The sequence below is a fragment of the Boeremia exigua genome, assembly GCF_020726555.1.
Source record: "Boeremia exigua strain MPI-SDFR-AT-0100 chromosome Unknown C7974scaffold_2, whole genome shotgun sequence".
NCBI lineage: Eukaryota > Fungi > Ascomycota > Dothideomycetes > Pleosporales > Didymellaceae > Boeremia > Boeremia exigua.
In genome coordinates this window covers 1,315,606-1,332,006 of record NW_025763519.1, presented here as the reverse complement: position 1 = coordinate 1,332,006, position 16,401 = coordinate 1,315,606, and the positions used below count along the sequence as shown (strand labels likewise).

General features: G+C 58.6%; 6 protein-coding genes across 6 annotated transcripts; 4 read left to right on the top strand and 2 right to left on the bottom strand.

The window, feature by feature from the left end:
- Nucleotide 1: 1 nt before the first annotated feature.
- C7974DRAFT_385476 (chitin synthase III catalytic subunit) lies at nt 2-1,911 on the bottom strand. Its single transcript, XM_046140954.1, has 7 exons — nt 1,428-1,911; nt 1,373-1,380; nt 1,200-1,299; nt 1,065-1,152; nt 922-1,015; nt 538-871; nt 2-488 (listed from the first exon to the last, which is right to left on the bottom strand). Exons 1-7 carry the CDS (start codon nt 1,492-1,494, stop codon nt 268-270), a joined length of 912 nt encoding a protein of 303 aa, XP_046001448.1. The 5' UTR covers nt 1,495-1,911; the 3' UTR covers nt 2-267.
- C7974DRAFT_420744 (uncharacterized protein) lies at nt 1,912-5,926 on the top strand. The gene is made up of 6 exons (XM_046144271.1): nt 1,912-2,113; nt 3,136-3,608; nt 3,658-3,735; nt 3,792-4,274; nt 4,321-5,033; nt 5,081-5,926. Exons 1-6 carry the CDS (start codon nt 2,045-2,047, stop codon nt 5,431-5,433), a joined length of 2,169 nt encoding a protein of 722 aa, XP_046001447.1. The 5' UTR covers nt 1,912-2,044; the 3' UTR covers nt 5,434-5,926.
- Nucleotides 5,912-8,770, top strand: C7974DRAFT_102750 (dolichyl phosphate-D-mannose:protein O-D-mannosyltransferase-like protein). The gene is made up of 5 exons (XM_046134867.1): nt 5,912-6,377; nt 6,427-6,557; nt 6,604-7,156; nt 7,203-8,151; nt 8,201-8,770. The coding sequence occupies exons 1-5, from the start codon at nt 6,252-6,254 to the stop codon at nt 8,653-8,655; spliced, it is 2,214 nt and encodes a 737-aa protein (XP_046001446.1). The 5' UTR covers nt 5,912-6,251; the 3' UTR covers nt 8,656-8,770.
- Nucleotides 8,771-9,892: 1,122 nt separating this feature from the next.
- On the top strand, nt 9,893-11,083 carry C7974DRAFT_301908 (uncharacterized protein; the record flags this gene model as incomplete). Its single annotated transcript, XM_046137872.1, has 3 exons — nt 9,893-10,292; nt 10,359-10,700; nt 10,764-11,083. 3 exons carry the CDS (start codon nt 9,893-9,895, stop codon nt 11,081-11,083), a joined length of 1,062 nt encoding a protein of 353 aa, XP_046001445.1.
- Nucleotides 10,851-12,758, bottom strand: C7974DRAFT_102664 (P-loop containing nucleoside triphosphate hydrolase protein). The gene is made up of 2 exons (XM_046134866.1): nt 12,139-12,758; nt 10,851-12,087 (listed from the first exon to the last, which is right to left on the bottom strand). The coding sequence occupies exons 1-2, from the start codon at nt 12,465-12,467 to the stop codon at nt 11,133-11,135; spliced, it is 1,284 nt and encodes a 427-aa protein (XP_046001444.1). The 5' UTR covers nt 12,468-12,758; the 3' UTR covers nt 10,851-11,132.
- Nucleotides 12,759-13,582: 824 nt separating this feature from the next.
- On the top strand, nt 13,583-16,208 carry C7974DRAFT_409010 (Choline/Carnitine o-acyltransferase-domain-containing protein; the record flags this gene model as incomplete). The annotated part of the gene is made up of 2 exons (XM_046143369.1): nt 13,583-13,988; nt 14,035-16,208. 2 exons carry the CDS (start codon nt 13,583-13,585, stop codon nt 16,206-16,208), a joined length of 2,580 nt encoding a protein of 859 aa, XP_046001443.1.
- Between the last annotated feature and the right edge of the window lie 193 nt (nt 16,209-16,401).

Genomic DNA, 16,401 nt, shown 5'->3' with positions numbered 1-16,401 from the left:
GGCTCGAGCGGTCGGTCGGAGATCTGCCTTGCTGGAAGCGACAGATGCGTGTGCACGTGACAGACAAAGCGCGCTCTCACGTTTTGCATGTGATATTTATATAACTACATACACCGCTCTCTTCTTCCCAGCAAACATTATTTGTATCGTGAACTAGCAGCATGACGCGTGATGCGTCCAAAGACCCCAAATGGTATACGCTATGCTGGGGAAATCATGAAACATTACGCCGTATCTTGAACATCCACCAAATGTCCTTCCATGTCATCAATTATATGTGCCTGAGCCAGCAACTGTTGGCATCGGCCAATCGTCCTCAGTGATACTCGACCAAAAGACCCAGATCAATACCACAGAGAGCAGCGTGAAGAGAGTCTCGAATAAACCTCCGTTGATCTTGCCAGAGCTACCAGTGCATATGTGGACACTGATAACGTATTGAAAGATCTGGCCAATGGCGAAAAGCAGAGCTGCGCCGACGAGATAAACTGTGCACATCGTTAGCAGCTGTCCAATAACCGAGCGTTCGATACTTACGCATTGGCTTGCGCTCTCCAAGAACGCGCAGGACAAGGAACGACTCCAAGCAGAAGAAGACGACTAAGAATACCAGGGGTGCGAGTTGGTAAAGGGTGTAGAGAGCATAGGCCTGGTTCTCATTGTTGAGGGTATCATCCCAGTAGCCTGTCCAGCTAAAGCCGGTGTCGAGAGCAATGTAGCCCGTTCCAACGAAGATGATGACAGCAGATATCATCATCAGGCCGAGTGAAATGGGAGTGCCGTCGTCCAGAATCTGGTAGCCAACCAAACCATTGAGCATGAGGATCCAAGATGTCGCAACAATTGCAGCGATGTGTACACCGACGAATGCCTAGACAGCGGTTAGCTCAAGATCGCCCGTCACAAGAGTGAGCGACGTACGATGCGCACAGAGTTGTTTAAAGGAAAGCCACCAATTGTGAAGATCTCGCAGATGGAGACGATAACGTAGCCAAGCAGGAAAAGCTGCATTTCCCTGTTTCGAGTCAGTACTCACTCGTCGCACACTGCTCAAGATCGCGCACCTTCGTCCAACGGCGGCCTTCTTCCTTTCGGATCTCCAGAGCAGGAAGAAGGTGGTGAGAATTGCGATACCGCAGAGGATTATCGAGCCTGCGACCGTCAGCCATGTTCCAATTGCGCGGTTGCAGGCGACTGACCCAAGTTGTGCAGATTGTCACCACCGCCAACAGAGAAGCCCTGGAGTGTGCAACCTTCCTCCCATCCTCCGCCGTTCCTAGCAGGCGACTGGGCAAAGAGCTGTAGAGGTGTCGCGGTTAGCGGCGCGCGTCAACAAAGGATCAGACCAGGGGTAATGGCGAGCGCAACGTACATAGCATACTGCGACGGTTAGTATCTCATAGGTCAGAGTGGCAGTGATGTCTTACCTGGCAGGGTCGACCAGCTGTTACCTGTGTCGCGACAAAAGTCGTCAAACTTTCCGTATCTCGACATGGCCGGCGACACGCAGCGCAGCCTCGCGTTCAGTGGAATGTGGCAATAGCAGTGATCGTCGTCGTCGGTAATGCGCAGCGATGCTCAGGCAGCGAGTGGAGTGACAGGCCTGACAGGGCAAAGGTAGCGAGGGTGAATTGTGGAGGAGCGGTGCGGGTCGTGAGAGATGATGTGCTGCTGGTCCGCGGTCCACGGTGGCTGGTGCTTGGAGCCGTTTCTTGTTTGAGAGCCAAGGTGGGAGGTTAGAAACCGGCAGGGGTACAATTCGTTGCAACAGCGCTGTCGCAACCACTGCTTGGGGTTATATGAGTCAGCTCTCCGCCTTTTGATGGCTGTTATTTCACACGTAAACCCCCGATTGCTGCTCGCATAAACAAGATTCCCACGCCTCACGCTGTCCATCATCTTTCACGACAAGACGGAAACAACCCAGCGCGCGGGCCGAGCTGGCTGGCAATTAAAGCTGTAGCCAATCACAAGGGCAGGAAGTGCAGCACTAGACGCGTTTCAGAACGATCGGCGCGCTCGCAGGCAGTGTCTGGCGGCAGCCATGCCTTACAGCCGGGTTACGTGCACAACGACTCCACGCTCCATGGCAACAAGCATGATTAATAAGTGGGTACGGCATCATCATTGTCGGTGGTGTCGTTAGGATACCCAAGTCTCTGCCTTTGCGAAACTGCGCACAGCTGGTCGAGCAGCATTTCTGTCCACCTCGTGCCAGCTGCACGTCAGGCCGCACAACGTTCGCATTTGTGCAGCAACGGTTGCCAGCCAGCACCAGCCTCTTCGTCGAGCGCCTAATGCCCTTTCACGCGCCCGTCCTAGCGGAGCATTCGACAGATTCGACAGGTGTTTCTGTGACCATCAATGCGGCCTCTCACTGCAACCAGCCTGTACGAGATGCACCCGCTGAGCTCTGTTTCACTCGTGAGCAGTGGCCGCGTTTCGAGGCTCACACTCGACGTAGCCAACACACAGCCCCCATGCTCGTGTTCCTTGCGCGGTGATCGACATGGTGCGTGCTAAGATCAGTGTTGAAAGTCTCCAACCTTGTTGAATCGCGGCAGTCCTGCCATGCATGTGTTGGTGGAGTTGGGGCAGTCGTGTCGAACGCTAGTAACCGCGATCAGCGAGCCGCGCGAGTCCACTCAAGGGTCTACTGTGTATGTGGAGTTCTCCAAGATGCGCTGGGCGCGCGGGCTGCAATTCTCCAGCGAGGCTGAAGTTGCGGCTTCCTGAGCAGCAGGCCGTGCCATCCTGTTCAAGTACCCTGTTGCAGCGATAGAGATAAGGATTATGCAGCTTCAGCTAGGAATGCTTCCGCGATAGCCTGCAACGCGACATCATCGCACAGCAAGCCGCTCCCGCAAGCTGGCCAACAGCACGCCGCTTTCCCCGGTCCAGCCCGGTCCGAGTAGAGAATCCGCCAAGTCCACGCTCTCAGGGCTCAGGCTGACAGGGTAGCTTGCGTTTCCTGATCACGACGCCGTATCGCGCTCTTTTCAGTCCCACTGCCGTCCAATGTGACCGCCCTTGACCGCTTAAGCCCTAGGCCCACCTTAACCTGCACGTCACTCGCGACCGCCTTTCGACCCTTCTCCAGATAGATCCACTGCTTGGAGTCGGCTGCTCCCTCAGCCTGCAACCTTCACCATTCCTTTCAACTCGGGAAGCAGTCGGAGGCCTGCCAACATCCCTCTCCACAACTTGAGCTCGTCCTCACGGCCCCGTGACGGCGACTCCGCTTATCTGCTTGACAACGATAAGGACAGCGCGCGGTCCTCCTTCGACACACCTTCCTCGCACTCCGACGACCTCTCGCTCTGGAGTGATACCGGCGACCTCGTCGACCAGCTTGCCGCCCAAGAAGACCCGCTTGCCATCCGCTTAGAGCGCCAGCTTCCTCCGCAGCGACGACACCAGAAGCGTGCCCGCTTCGCGTCGCAGGACAGCCTCCACGAAAAGGGCCACAAAGCCCTCAGACTCGAGGACATCGAGATCCCAGACCCAGGTCCACGTACCATCAACAAGGCAGAGAGACTCCTCGCTCGTATCATGGCGCCCAACGATGGGCCCTCCCGTATTCACGGGCTGCACGGGAAGAAGCTCATGTAGGAAAAGCTGTGCACGACGGTCCAAAATTATACTGACGTCGAGCAGCTACTTCACCAGTGTCTTCGTGTCACTGGGTGTATTTCTGTTTGGCTATGACCAGGGAGTCATGTCCGGAATCATCACGTACGCCGCCCCGCATCCCTCCACACACCACAACCATGGCTGATTCAAGCATACAGGGGCATCTACTTCAAGGATTACTTCAACCAGCCCACCGCTGTCGAGCTCGGCAGCATGGTGGCTATCCTGGAAGTCGGTGCTTTCATCTCGTCCCTATTGGTAGGCCGTATTGGAGATCTTCTCGGACGTCGCAGGACCATCATGTACGGTTCAATCGTGTTTGTCGTTGGCGGCGCGCTTCAGACTTTCGCCAATGGCATGCCCATGATGCTTCTAGGCAGAATCATCGCCGGTCTCGGCGTGGGAACACTGTCCACGATAGTACCCGTGTATCAGTCTGAGATCTCGCCGCCCCACAACCGTGGAAAGATGGGCTGCATCGAGTTTACTGGCAACATTGCCGGGTATGCATGCAGTGTCTGGGTCGACTACTTCTGCAGTTACATCAAAAATGACTATGCCTGGAGAATCCCCTTGTTTATGCAATGCGTCATGGGCACTCTGCTGGCTGTGGGCAGTCTGCTCATCTGCGAGTCGCCGAGGTTTGTTACACCCAGACAGCCAACGAATTGCACTGACAGCTAGCAGGTGGCTTCTTGACAATGATCACGACGAGGAGGGGATTGTAGTAATTGCTAACTTGTATGGAAAGGGTGATATTCACAATCCCAAAGCGCGCGATGAATACCGAGAAATCAAGATGAACGTGTTGCTGCAGCGTGCAGAAGGCGAACGCTCATACACGGACATGTTCAAGCGCTACTACAAGCGTGTCTTTATTGCCATGTCCGCTCAAGGCCTCGCGCAACTCAACGGAATCAACGTCATCTCGTACTATGCACCTCTCGTTTTCGAAGAAGCCGGCTGGTATGGGCGCCAGGCGATCCTCATGACTGGTATCAACGCGATCACTTATCTTCTATCAACAATCCCGCCATGGTACATTGTAGACACCTTGGGCCGTCGGAAGATTCTGCTCTCCGGAGCGTTGATGATGATGGTATCGCTATCTGCTATCTCATACTTCATCTTCCTGCAGGCGAGCTGGACACCCAACATGGTCGTCATCTCTGTGATGATTTACAACGCGGCATTCGGATATTCGTGGGGTCCCATCCCGTGGTTGTACCCGCCGGAGATTCTGCCTCTCAGCATTCGTGCAAAGGGTGCCAGTCTGAGTACAGCAACTAACTGGGCCTTCAACTGGCTGGTGGGAGAGATGACACCTATTCTTCAGGAGCGTATTCAATGGCGCTTGTACCTCATCCACGCATTCTTCTGCGCTGCAAGTTTCGTCATTGGTAAGTTTTTCAACGGCTTGTCACAAACGTCGCACTAACGTGGATAGTCTACTTCATCTACCCCGAAACCGCCAACGTCCGCCTCGAAGACATGAACTCTCTCTTTGGAGACGCTACAACACAAGCAGCCACCGAGCAACAGCGAGCAGAAGTCGAATCTTTGATGAGTGGCAGCGGTCGTGGCCGTGGATCCGAGCGCGGCGGCCCTCAGCTCGCTGCGGAAGCTGCTATTCCCGGTCTTGACATTGAGCCACCTGACCTCAAGAACGGCAGGTCTCCCCCTAAGTCCGAGAACGGGGACGGTGTTGGCGGTTGGATTTCGAACATTGTCAACAGAGGCAAGGGAGACAACGACGGCGCAGGTGGCAAGTACAAGCGCGTCGGTCAAGACGAAGATTAGACGATGGCAACACTTCACTGATTGGCATTTTCTGGACATTTTTGCATACTCTGCACACGGTTGCAAGCGACTCGGTTTTATATCCACGAGCCCTGCTCGGCATGTAAGTTTTCGCTGATAGAAAGGGGTGGGGCATTTGTTAGAGGTCAAAGCTGGAAGGCCCGAATTGGCGCGGTATGGATTTGAGTGACGTGAGACGGCGATTCGATTGTCAATAAAAGCTGTTCTGGTCTCATCGTGTTTTGGCTACAGTGCTAGGAGATCTCCAGACGTTTGACATGCTTGACGTGACTGACGTCCGAAGTAGTTTGCAAGACTGCAACAGATGAAAGAACGGAGCCCCTCGCCTGCATCTCGCACAAGGCGTCCATCGCCCCTTTGCAGTCGTCGAACACGAACGCGTGTGTCAGCTTTCACGTGAGGACAGAGTGTCAATAAGCTTCCCCTAACAGCTGCGTGGGCCGAGCTCGGGTTTAGCTTGAACCATTGAAATCTATCTATATCGGGATCAACCCTACGACTGATCTCCCCAGCACCGCAGGGGCCGTCAGACGCAGCTCTTCACCGTGAGCCTTTTTCATGTTTGCAATTCCTTCGGGCCCTTTCTTCTCTTCTACTTGAGTCTGTTGTTCGCCGTAGCAGCAGACGTTACGCAGGCTTGTGAGACAGCCTGAGCCCGCTCTCTGAGTGCTCTTCGCGCTACTTCGTACACCCCTCGCTTTCCAGCTCGTATCAGCCACGAATCCTCTCTGCGTTGCCACACTGCGTGGACGTTGGCGGACACATCTCACGGACACATTTCATACTCTTCTACCAACATGGCGACAGCGCGCACAACAGGCGCCGATGCGCAAGCAGAGGAGCTGCGGCGGAGAAATGTTGCCGGCCAGACAGCAACGCCCGTCGTGAGCCAGGCCCAGATCAAGGAGAAGTCCAAGGAGAAGGTACGCACCAGCAGCACGCCTCAGACGCCGCCCAGCTAACAGTCGCCAGCCATTCGAGCTCATTGCCTTCCTCGACGAGTATGAATTCATCTGGGCCCCGCTCATCTTCACCGCGCTGGCCTTCTTCACGCGCATGTACAAGATTGGTCTTTCGCCAATTGTCACCTGGGACGAGGCTCAGTAAGCAAAATCCACACCATTGCCGGCGCGTTCTGACTAGAAACAGCTTCGGCAAGTTCGGTTCCCACTACCTCAAGCGCGAGTTCTACTTCGATGTCCACCCTCCCCTCGGCAAGATGCTGGTCGGCCTCTCCGGATACCTGGCCGGGTACAACGGATCGTTTGAGTTCAAGTCTGGCGAAACATACCCTGAGGAGCTGAACTACACCTTCATGCGCCTCTTCAACGCCGCGTTCGGCGCCGTCTGCGTTCCATTGGCCTACTTCACCGCGAAGGAGTTGAACTTCCGAAGACCCACCGTCTGGTTCGTCACCCTGGCTGTTCTCTGCGAGAACTCGTACACCACCATCAGCCGCTTTATTCTCCTCGATTCCATGCTGCTCTGCTTCACCTTCACCACCGTCTTCTGCTGGTCCAAGTTCCACCGTCAGCAGCACGATCCCTTCTCTCCCGAGTGGGGTCTGTGGTTGATGATGACCGGCGTCTCCATTGGATGCGTGTGCAGTGTCAAGTGGGTCGGTTTCTTCGTCACTGCGCTGGTTGGTCTCTACACCATTGAGGACCTCTGGAACAAGTTTGGCGACCTCAAGATGCCCAAGGTATGATCACATGCAGTCGCGATCCTCAAAAGCTAACATGAACCAGCTCGAGCTCGTCAGCCACGTTGCGTTCCGCGTCTTCGGCCTCATCCTCATTCCTTTCGCCGTCTACACCTTCTCCTTCTACCTCCACTTCTTGATTCTCGAGAACAGCGGTCCTGGCGACGCCCAGATGAGCTCGCTCTTCCAAGCCAATCTCCGCGGCACCGAAGTCGGCAAGAACAGCCCCCTCGAGATGGCATACGGCTCCCGCGCCACGCTGAAGAACATGGGCTACGGAGGCGGTCTCCTCCACTCCCACGTCCAGACCTACCCCGAAGGTTCGAACCAGCAGCAGATCACTTGCTACCATCACAAGGATGCCAACAACGACTGGTTTTTCTACCCCAACCGTCACGAGGCTCCCTATGACCCTGAGGGTGAGCTTCGCTTCCCTGGCAACGGCGACAGCATCCGTCTTATCCACGCCCAGACCGGTCGCAACCTGCACTCGCATCAGGTCCCTGCCCCGGTCACCAAGGCTGATCACGAAGTCTCCTGCTACGGTAACGTGACTGTTGGCGACACCAAGGATCACTGGGTTATTGAGGTCGTCCGTGATGCCGCTTCGAGGGACTACTCCCGAGTTCGCACACTCACCACTGCCTTCCGTCTCCGCCACAAGGACCTGAACTGCTACCTCCGTGCCGGCAACGTGAATCTGCCACAGTGGGGTTTCAAGCAGATTGAGACTACCTGCACCAAGTCGAACAACCCCCGCGACGTCTACACTCACTGGAACATCGAGAGCCACACTAACGACAAGCTGCCCCCGGGCAACCCCGGTGACTACAAGTCGCCGTTCTTCCAGGACTTCATCCACCTCAACGTTGCCATGATGACGTCCAACAACGCGCTGGTCCCCGACCCCGACAAGCAGGACGATCTCGCGTCCGCTTTCTGGCAGTGGCCTATTCTCCACGTCGGTCTCCGTATGTGCGGCTGGAATGACGACAGTAAGTTTTGTACTGGAAAGATTTTGAGGCTATACTAATTCATCCGCAGTCGTCAAGTACTTCCTCCTTGGAAACCCCTTTGTATACTGGGGCAGCACTGCCAGTCTCGGCGTCTTCGTCCTCATCGTCGCCTGGTACATTGTCCGATGGCAGCGCGGCTACAACGACCTCAAGCAGAGCGAGATCGACCAGATCCACTACGCCGGCATCTACCCCGTCATCGGCTGGGTGTTGCACTACCTCCCCTTCATGGCCATGGGCCGTGTGACCTACGTGCACCACTACTACCCCGCGCTGTGGTTCGCAATCCTGACCATGGGCTTCTGCCTGGACTTCACGACCCGCAACCTCAACAAGCAGGTCCGCTGGGGCATCTTCGCGGCGCTGTACGCCGTCATCATCGGCCTGTACTGGCTCTTCCGCGCCGTGTCGTTCGGCATGGTCGGCCCCAACAAGCAGTGGAGCCACCTCAAGTGGTTCGAGAGCTGGCGCATCACCGACTAGAGGCGCGGCGGAGGCGGTCGCTCCCCGCTTGTCTGCGCCGTGGCGTGCAGTGTAACAAAACCCCCTTTTTTTTCTTGCGTCGCGACTTCAGCCTTTCTTCGCCTCACCGTAGGGATCATGGATAGAGTGCATGTGCGTCTTGGCCGTCGACCTGGCTGTTTAGCAGGGTGTTGGGGTCTGGCATGGGATGGGTTGGTTGGACGGTGCTTTCCTAGTGTTACGAATTCAGCTCACCACATGTTATATGATTGGACTGTGTCGACGGTAGCTCGTGATTCGCACTGTCGACGGTGGCTTGTGATTCGCACTGTTGTCGTGATGTTGTGTTGGAAAGATTCAGCAGGTCGTCTGGGCAGTCCACATATTCCATGATCGGGACTGTGTAGACGGTGAATCGTTGTGATTTCTCTTGTGATGTTGGTGTTGGAAGATCCAGCAGGTCGTTGGACAGTCGCGCGACGTCGAGAATGCAGTGCGTGAGGAAATGGTAGGTTCAAACGACAGTGCGTGCTGGCTCTGATCTGCCACTCGACATCGGTCCGGTATGGATGGCCGACCGGCATTGGCAAAGCGTACATTATGTAGTGTAGTGACTGTTAAACTTTACATTATTGTAGAAGCAGCTAGCGCTTCCCCGGATCTACACCGTACCCTTACACTTACACTTACACTTACAGTGCTCACACTTCCCCTTCACTAAACACTAGCCACTACACCTACAGTAATACACAATATTCACCCGCCACACTCAACCCCCCTCCTCAACAACAGCACGTGAACCCCCCCCCCCCCCAACTCCGCACCCAGACATCAGTCAAACTCCGCTCTGACGTCACACAGTGCTGCAGCTGCGGATCCGAGCCGAGGTCCCCCTCCCCGCGCGCGGCGCGAACGCGTAGTATTGTAGAACGGGCAACGAGTGGGAGGGCGTGGATTGGACGCGCAGCGGTGGCTGGGGGAGACGATCTGCGCGTGCGGGTGCGGGGTGGACTGGGGAGCAAGGGGTTCGGGCGTATTTGTGTGGATAGCGTTGTACAATAGAGTGGTGGAGTGGGATAGTGTGGTGGAGGCGGGGAGGTGGTGTAGAATAGCTAGCTGGGGCGTTGTATTGCGGTTTTTAACTTTGGAGTTTATTTCTCTGTCGCTCTCTCTATCTCGCAATCGTCGTGTCTGCCTCCGTCTTCGACGTCGTCTCGGACTTCATCTCAGACTTCATCTCAGACTTCATCTCCACAACATGGCCACCACCCTCCTCACCCGCCTCGCCCTCAACCCCGCCCTAACAGCCTCCCTCCTATGCCTCCTCACCGCCCGCCCCAGGACAACCCTACAAACCCGCCTCACCACCCTCGTCCCCCCGCTGCGCAACCCCCGCACGCACGCCCGCCTCGCGCGCGCCCTAAAGTGGCTCCTCGCGCTCGGCCTCGCGGCGCGCGCAAACCGCGTGCTCAACGCGCTGGCGCTGAACAACTACCGGCTGCGCGCGGCGACGGCGCGGTGGGCGTGGGACAAAGAAGTGGCCGTGGTGACGGGCGGGTGTAGTGGCATTGGGGCGCTGGTGGTGGCGCGGCTGGCGGCGCGGGGCGTGCGGGTTGCGGTGCTGGATGTGCAGGGGTTGCCGGCGGGGATGGCGGATGGTACGTGGGAGCGCTGCTGGCGGGTGCAGACGCAGACGTAGACGCGGAACTGGCTAACGTGGATAGACCCGCGGATCACGTATTTCGCGTGCGACATCACCAACGCCGACGCCGTGGGGGCCGCGGCCAGCCACATCCGGGCGACGCTGGGCGCGCCGAGCGTGCTGGTGAACAACGCGGGGATTCTTTCCGCGCACACGATTCTCGCGACCAGCCAGGAGGACTTGCGGCGCGTGTTCGCGGTCAATGTGCTGAGCAACTGGACGACGGCGCAGGCGTTTCTGCCGGACATGATTGCGGCGGATAAAGGACATGTGGCGACGGTGGCGAGCACGGCGAGCTATGTGGGCGTGGCGGGCATGGCGGACTACACGGCGTCGAAGGCGGCGGTGCTGAGTTTCCACGAAGGTGCGTGTGGCGCGGGTAGCAGTGGGAGGAAGGCTGGTGAAGACTGACATCTGACATCCACAGGCCTCACGCAGGAACTGCGGCTCTCGTACAACGCGCCGAATGTGCTGACGACGTCGATCCACCCCAACTGGGTGCGCACGCCGCTGCTCGCGCCGGTCGAGGCGGAGCTCAAGAAGCGCGCGGCGATTGTCATGGAGCCCGAGGACGTGGCCGACGCGATTGCCAAGCAGGTGTTTGAGTGTCGGGGCGCGCAGGTGTTTCTGCCGGCGAGCGCGGGGAGGACCAGCCTGATCCGGGCGCTGCCCAACTGGATGCAGGAGAGGATCAGACTGGGGGTGAGCAAGACGCTGACGGATAGCGTGAAGATTGGCGGGATGTAGGACGACAGATTGGCGGATGTAGGAGGACAAGAGAATGCCAGGACTAAGTTCATTTCTTCTCTTTGACTACAGCTCTTATGCCCTGCCTCGCGATCTCGAACTCGATCCCCCTCGCTTCAGTAGGCGGCGCCCAGGGCGCGAAGACAATCTTGAACCAGCGTCGCCATTTGGACACATGCGTCTCTTCCTGCTCGTTCCACTGGTCTTCTCCATTCACGGTGACAACCAGGGGCCCTCTGTTGGCGAACACGGGCTTCTTGATCAGAGCAATGCGGCATGCCAGCTGGTTCGTCCAGACCAGGCCCAGCGACGGCGTCTTGAAAGTGTGCGGAGCTGCGTGTGGAGCGTCGCCCCAGCCAGTAAACCAGCGCTGCTGGTGGTCGAGGGCGAGTGGATCCGGGGACAAGAGGATGCTGTCGTCGGGGACGGGCAATGCTGGGTTCGAGGGCTGCGGCGTGCTGTCGCGCGTGCCTTGGCTGTTAGCAGAGGCGGTGCGCGAGACGGGGTTGGAGCTGGGGGTCGAGGGCGGCCTTGCGAAGCGGTCGGCGACTTGGTTGGCGACGACTACGGCGATGCCTTCGGTGCGGGCCAGCTCGCGCAGCAGGGCGCCGAGCTGCACCAGCTGGCCGCCGCGCTTGGCCATGGAGGCGGCGCCATTGCCGGAGCCCTTCTTGTCGAACTCGGCGCGGTAGTTGGCGGCGACCGAGTCCAGGACAACCAGGCCGACGTTGTGCTTCTGGATGGCGACGGGCAGCTGGTAGCGGAGGATGTGCTCCTGCGACTCGAGGTCGGGCGTCTGGATGGCCAGCACGCGGCCCAGCGACGGGCGTGCGTCGGGCGCGAGGCCGTCGAAGGCGGGGTGGGCGGCCAGCAGCTGGGCCAGGCGGGTGGTGGACAGGACGGCCTCGGTGGAGATGTAGACGGCCGTCTTGGAGAGGCCGCGCGGGGCGGGCAGCTGCACGGCCAGCAGCAGGGTGAGCAGCAGCTGCGTCTTGCCGGCGCCGCTACACGCGTCAGCACGCTCAGTCACTCATTCACGGGCAGCTAGGGCGCACCTCTCGCCTGTCACCTCGACGAGGTAGCCGGGCGGGATGCCACCGCCGAGGGCCGCGTCGAGGTCGTCGTCCAGCGTGCTGACAGCCGTCCACGCCTGCGCATCCCCGGGCGCATCATCGTCGAGGCCGAGCTGGGCGTGCAGGGCGGGCACGACGGCGTCGACGAGCTTGCGCAGCTCGGCGGGCGGCAGCTGGGCGCGGCGCGCGACCTGGGCGGCGTCGAGGGTGAGCAGGTCGTTGGCGGTGATGCGCGCGCGGTCCAGCGACGGCAGCAGGTGCGAGAACGGCCGCGTGTCGAAGTCGGGCAGCACCAGCAGCAGGTCCGTCATGGCTGCGGGCGGGCGCTCATCGGCGCGGCTCTGCGGGCGGCGTGGGAGGCTGCGGAGGCTGCTGAGGCTGCTTAGGCTGCTGAGCTGCTGAGGCTCCAGGCGCGTCGCGTCCGTGGGCTGCCTCTGCCGACACGCCCGGCCCTGCAGACGTCAGAACGCCAGAACGTCAGAACGCCAGCACCCCGCGGCGCTTGGCCCTAGCTCCAGCTCGAGCTCCCCGCACTTCCACGCGCATCTCGCACTCGCGGAGAGCTGCAGCCACTCAGTGCAGCCACTCAGCGCAGCCCTGTTTCTGCTTGCCTCTGCCTCCAGGTCAGTGATCAGGGCCTCGTGCGCCTGCTGCCTCACCTCGCAGAGCTGCACTGCTCTCGCACCAGCGCTGCTCCTCAAAACAGTAGCTGCCCAAGCCTGGCCATGCCTGATTAGCCGGTAGACCCAGTTGGTGACGCTACATCGCGCAACCATCTACGCTTCCTCTCGTCCGACGTCCGCGCTCCTGCCTGCTAATCACCACCACCTCGGCCCTGTCCGTGCGAGCTCCGTATCCTCCTGGCCGAGATAGTCGCTCCGCCCAGCTTTACCGCGATAGTACTGCTTCCCGCCCGTTGGCCCTCGTCGTTGGTTCTTGGAAACGTAGGATACCCTGTAGTAAGTACCTCAAACCACATTAATCACAGCAGCCCGCCTCCTGGTCCATATCGCATCGGCGCTTCTTGACTTGCCCTCATTTAGACCTCGACGCTACCGTGTAAGTTGCAGTTCCTTGCGTCTCCTTGCATGGCTGTGTTGGACCTTAGCTTGTCCGGTCATCCACCACTATGCCGGTCATTTTCCGTGTCAGCGGCCGGCTACATGAGAGCTACTTGGTCACCCTGTCTGCAACGGCCCTTCACATGTCTAGTCCCACGCCGCTCCGCACACCCCAGCTTGTCCCCTTTCGTCCATTTCCTTATAAGATGCTCCCACGCCCACCCATACCGTCTGTTTGCACATGGCTCACCTACCCATGCCCGTCTACTGCCCCCAGGACTGTCACTACTTTTACCGCAGTGCCTTGCGGCTCCTCAACATCAGCACTACCATCTCCCCCCTCTACGCTTGACTGACCATCCACCATGGCAGCCCGCACCTTCACACAGCCCTCTTCTCTAAACGAGTCCTTGGCTGTCTCCACCATGTCCGCCACACAAGAGAATGGCACCGGCCGGTCCATGGAAGCCGCCAAAGACGCCCAGCAAGCCTTCTCGTCTGAAGAAAAGGCACCCTTGGCCAACTCCACAAACCCAAATTCCAAGCCAGGCATCACCTTTGCTTCTCAGGACAAGCTCCCAAAGCTGCCAATCCCAGACCTTGACGCCTCGTGCACCAAGTATCTGGCCGCTCTGAAACCGCTCCAGACGCCCAAAGAACACAGCGACAGCCAGCATGCCGTGGAAGACTTCCTCAAGTCCGACGGCGCTGCGCTGCAGGAGAAGCTGAAGAAGTACGCCAGTGGCAAGGCAAACTACATTGAGCAGTTTTGTAAGTCAATGCTTGCATTTCAACCAACAACTCTGACAATCTCCAGGGTACGATTCCTACCTCAACTTCGACAACCCGGTCGTGCTGAACCTCAACCCCTTCTTCCTGCTCGAGGACGACCCAACACCCGCTCGCAACAACCAAGTCACGCGTGCAGCCTCGCTAGTTGTCTCAGCGCTATCGTTCGTCCGAGCAGTACGTCTGGAAGAGTTGCCGCCCGACACGATCCGTGGCCAGCCGCTATGCATGTACCAGTACTCAAGGCTGTTCGGGACGGCGAGAATTCCCACCGAGAACGGGTGTCAAATTGGACAAGATCCGACATCGAAACACATTGTCGTCATGTGCCACGGCCAGTTCTACTGGTTCGACGTCCTGGACGACAACCACGACCTGATCATGACAGAAAAGGACATCTCTCTCAACCTGCAGTCTATTGTGGAAGATTCGCAAGAAGTCCCCATTCAGGAAGCTGCAAAGGGAGCACTAGGCGTGCTGAGTACAGAAAACCGCAAGGTCTGGTCTGGTCTGCGAGATGTGCTGCATCGAGAGGAGGGCTCGAACAACTCGGACAGTCTGAACATCGTAGACTCGGCACTATTCATCCTGTGTCTGGACTACACAGAACCGCAGAGCGGTGCAGACTTGTGCATGAACATGCTTTGCGGTACCAGCAAGGTCGAGAAAGGCGTACAGGTTGGCACATGTACAAACCGATGGTACGACAAGATGCAGATCATCGTCTGCAAGAACGGAAGCGCCGGTATCAACTTTGAGCACACCGGTGTTGACGGCCATACTGTCCTCCGCTTTGCCTCGGATGTCTACACAGACACCATCCTGCGGTTTGCAAGGACGATCAACGGCAGCGCCCCAAGCCTGTGGGCGACCCAAAGCCCTGACCCTGCAAAGCGAGACCCGGAGAGTTTTGGAGACGTTCAGACCACGCCTCACAAGCTAGAGTGGGACATGGTGCCGGAGCTGAGCACAGCGCTTCGCTTTGCCGAGACGCGACTGGCAGACCTGATTCAGCAGAACGAGTTTGCGACACTGGAGTTCCCGCACTACGGCAAGAACTTCATGACGTCGATGGGCTTCTCGCCTGATGCCTTTGTGCAGATGGCCTTCCAGGCTGCCTACTACGGACTCTACGGCAGGATAGAGTGTGTGTATGAACCAGCAATGACGAAGATGTTCTACCACGGGCGCACGGAAGCCATCCGGTCAGTCACGGAAGAGTCTGTGGACTTTTTGAACACCTTCTGGGGCGAGAACCCAGCAGCCACCAAGATCGAGGCACTGCGCAAAGCATGCCAGAAGCACACGGAGAATACCAAAGTCTGTGCCAAAGCTCAAGGCCCGGATCGCCACATGTACGCTCTGTACTGCATCTGGCAGCGCGCTATTGACGACGACGGTGCCGAAGCAGCAAGCAGCGACGGCTGGGACTCGACACGCCCATCGAGCCCTGAAGGTGTCGCCTCACCCAACCGTAACTCGGTCCTGTCTGAGAACGGCAGCATCTCCAGCTCACCACCTGCACCAGTCCAGCACTCGATGCCTGCACTCTTTGCTGACGGCGGCTGGGACAAGATCAACACCACCATCCTCTCCACGTCCAACTGCGGCAACCCGTCGCTCCGCCAATTCGGCTTTGGCCCGACGTCCGCCGACGGATTCGGCATTGGCTACATCATCAAAGACGGCTCGATTTCCATCTGCGCGTCGTCCAAGCATCGCCAGACCTCGCGCTACATCGAGGCGCTCGAGAGCTACTTCCTGGAAGTGCGCAAACTCCTCCGGCAGATCAAGCGCCGCGGCACCAGCACCGACAAAACCGCGTCGCGCGCCCGCGAAGCAGAAGCCCGACCCGCGGCCGCCCGCTTCAAGAGCCGGGGCCGCAACATCCTGCTCGAGGCGGGCAAGACGCAGACGCCCGCGGAAAGCGTCGCCGACGACGAAGACGACGACGGCCTCGGTGGATGTAGGCCTCCCCTTCCCCCTTCCCCTCCCGCGCTCGACCTGGACGCCGGGTCGAGCCTCCCCACCTCCCCTTTTGTGTCGCTGCCCCCTACGCCCCCGCACTCGCCCCCGTTCAGGCCCCTCACGGCTGTCTTCGTCAGCTCGCCCCGCTCCGCCACAGCTCCTACTGTGCTCAAGACGCGGTCGACGCGCGCCCCCAGCACGACAGTCAAGAGGCCCATGTTTTATGCGTCGTGAGCGTTCACACAGCACCGCATTTCTTGTCGGCGTTTTACATTTTCTGCACGTTGTTCACGTTTCGCCCTCGTTTTCTTCATATTTCATTGCTGATCCCTTTCCCTAGACGGCTTCTTCGACGCCGGCATGCTGCGGCAGGCGCTGCACGCGAACCGCCAGAACCAGGCCGCCGAGCCGGCGGTCGACCGCGACG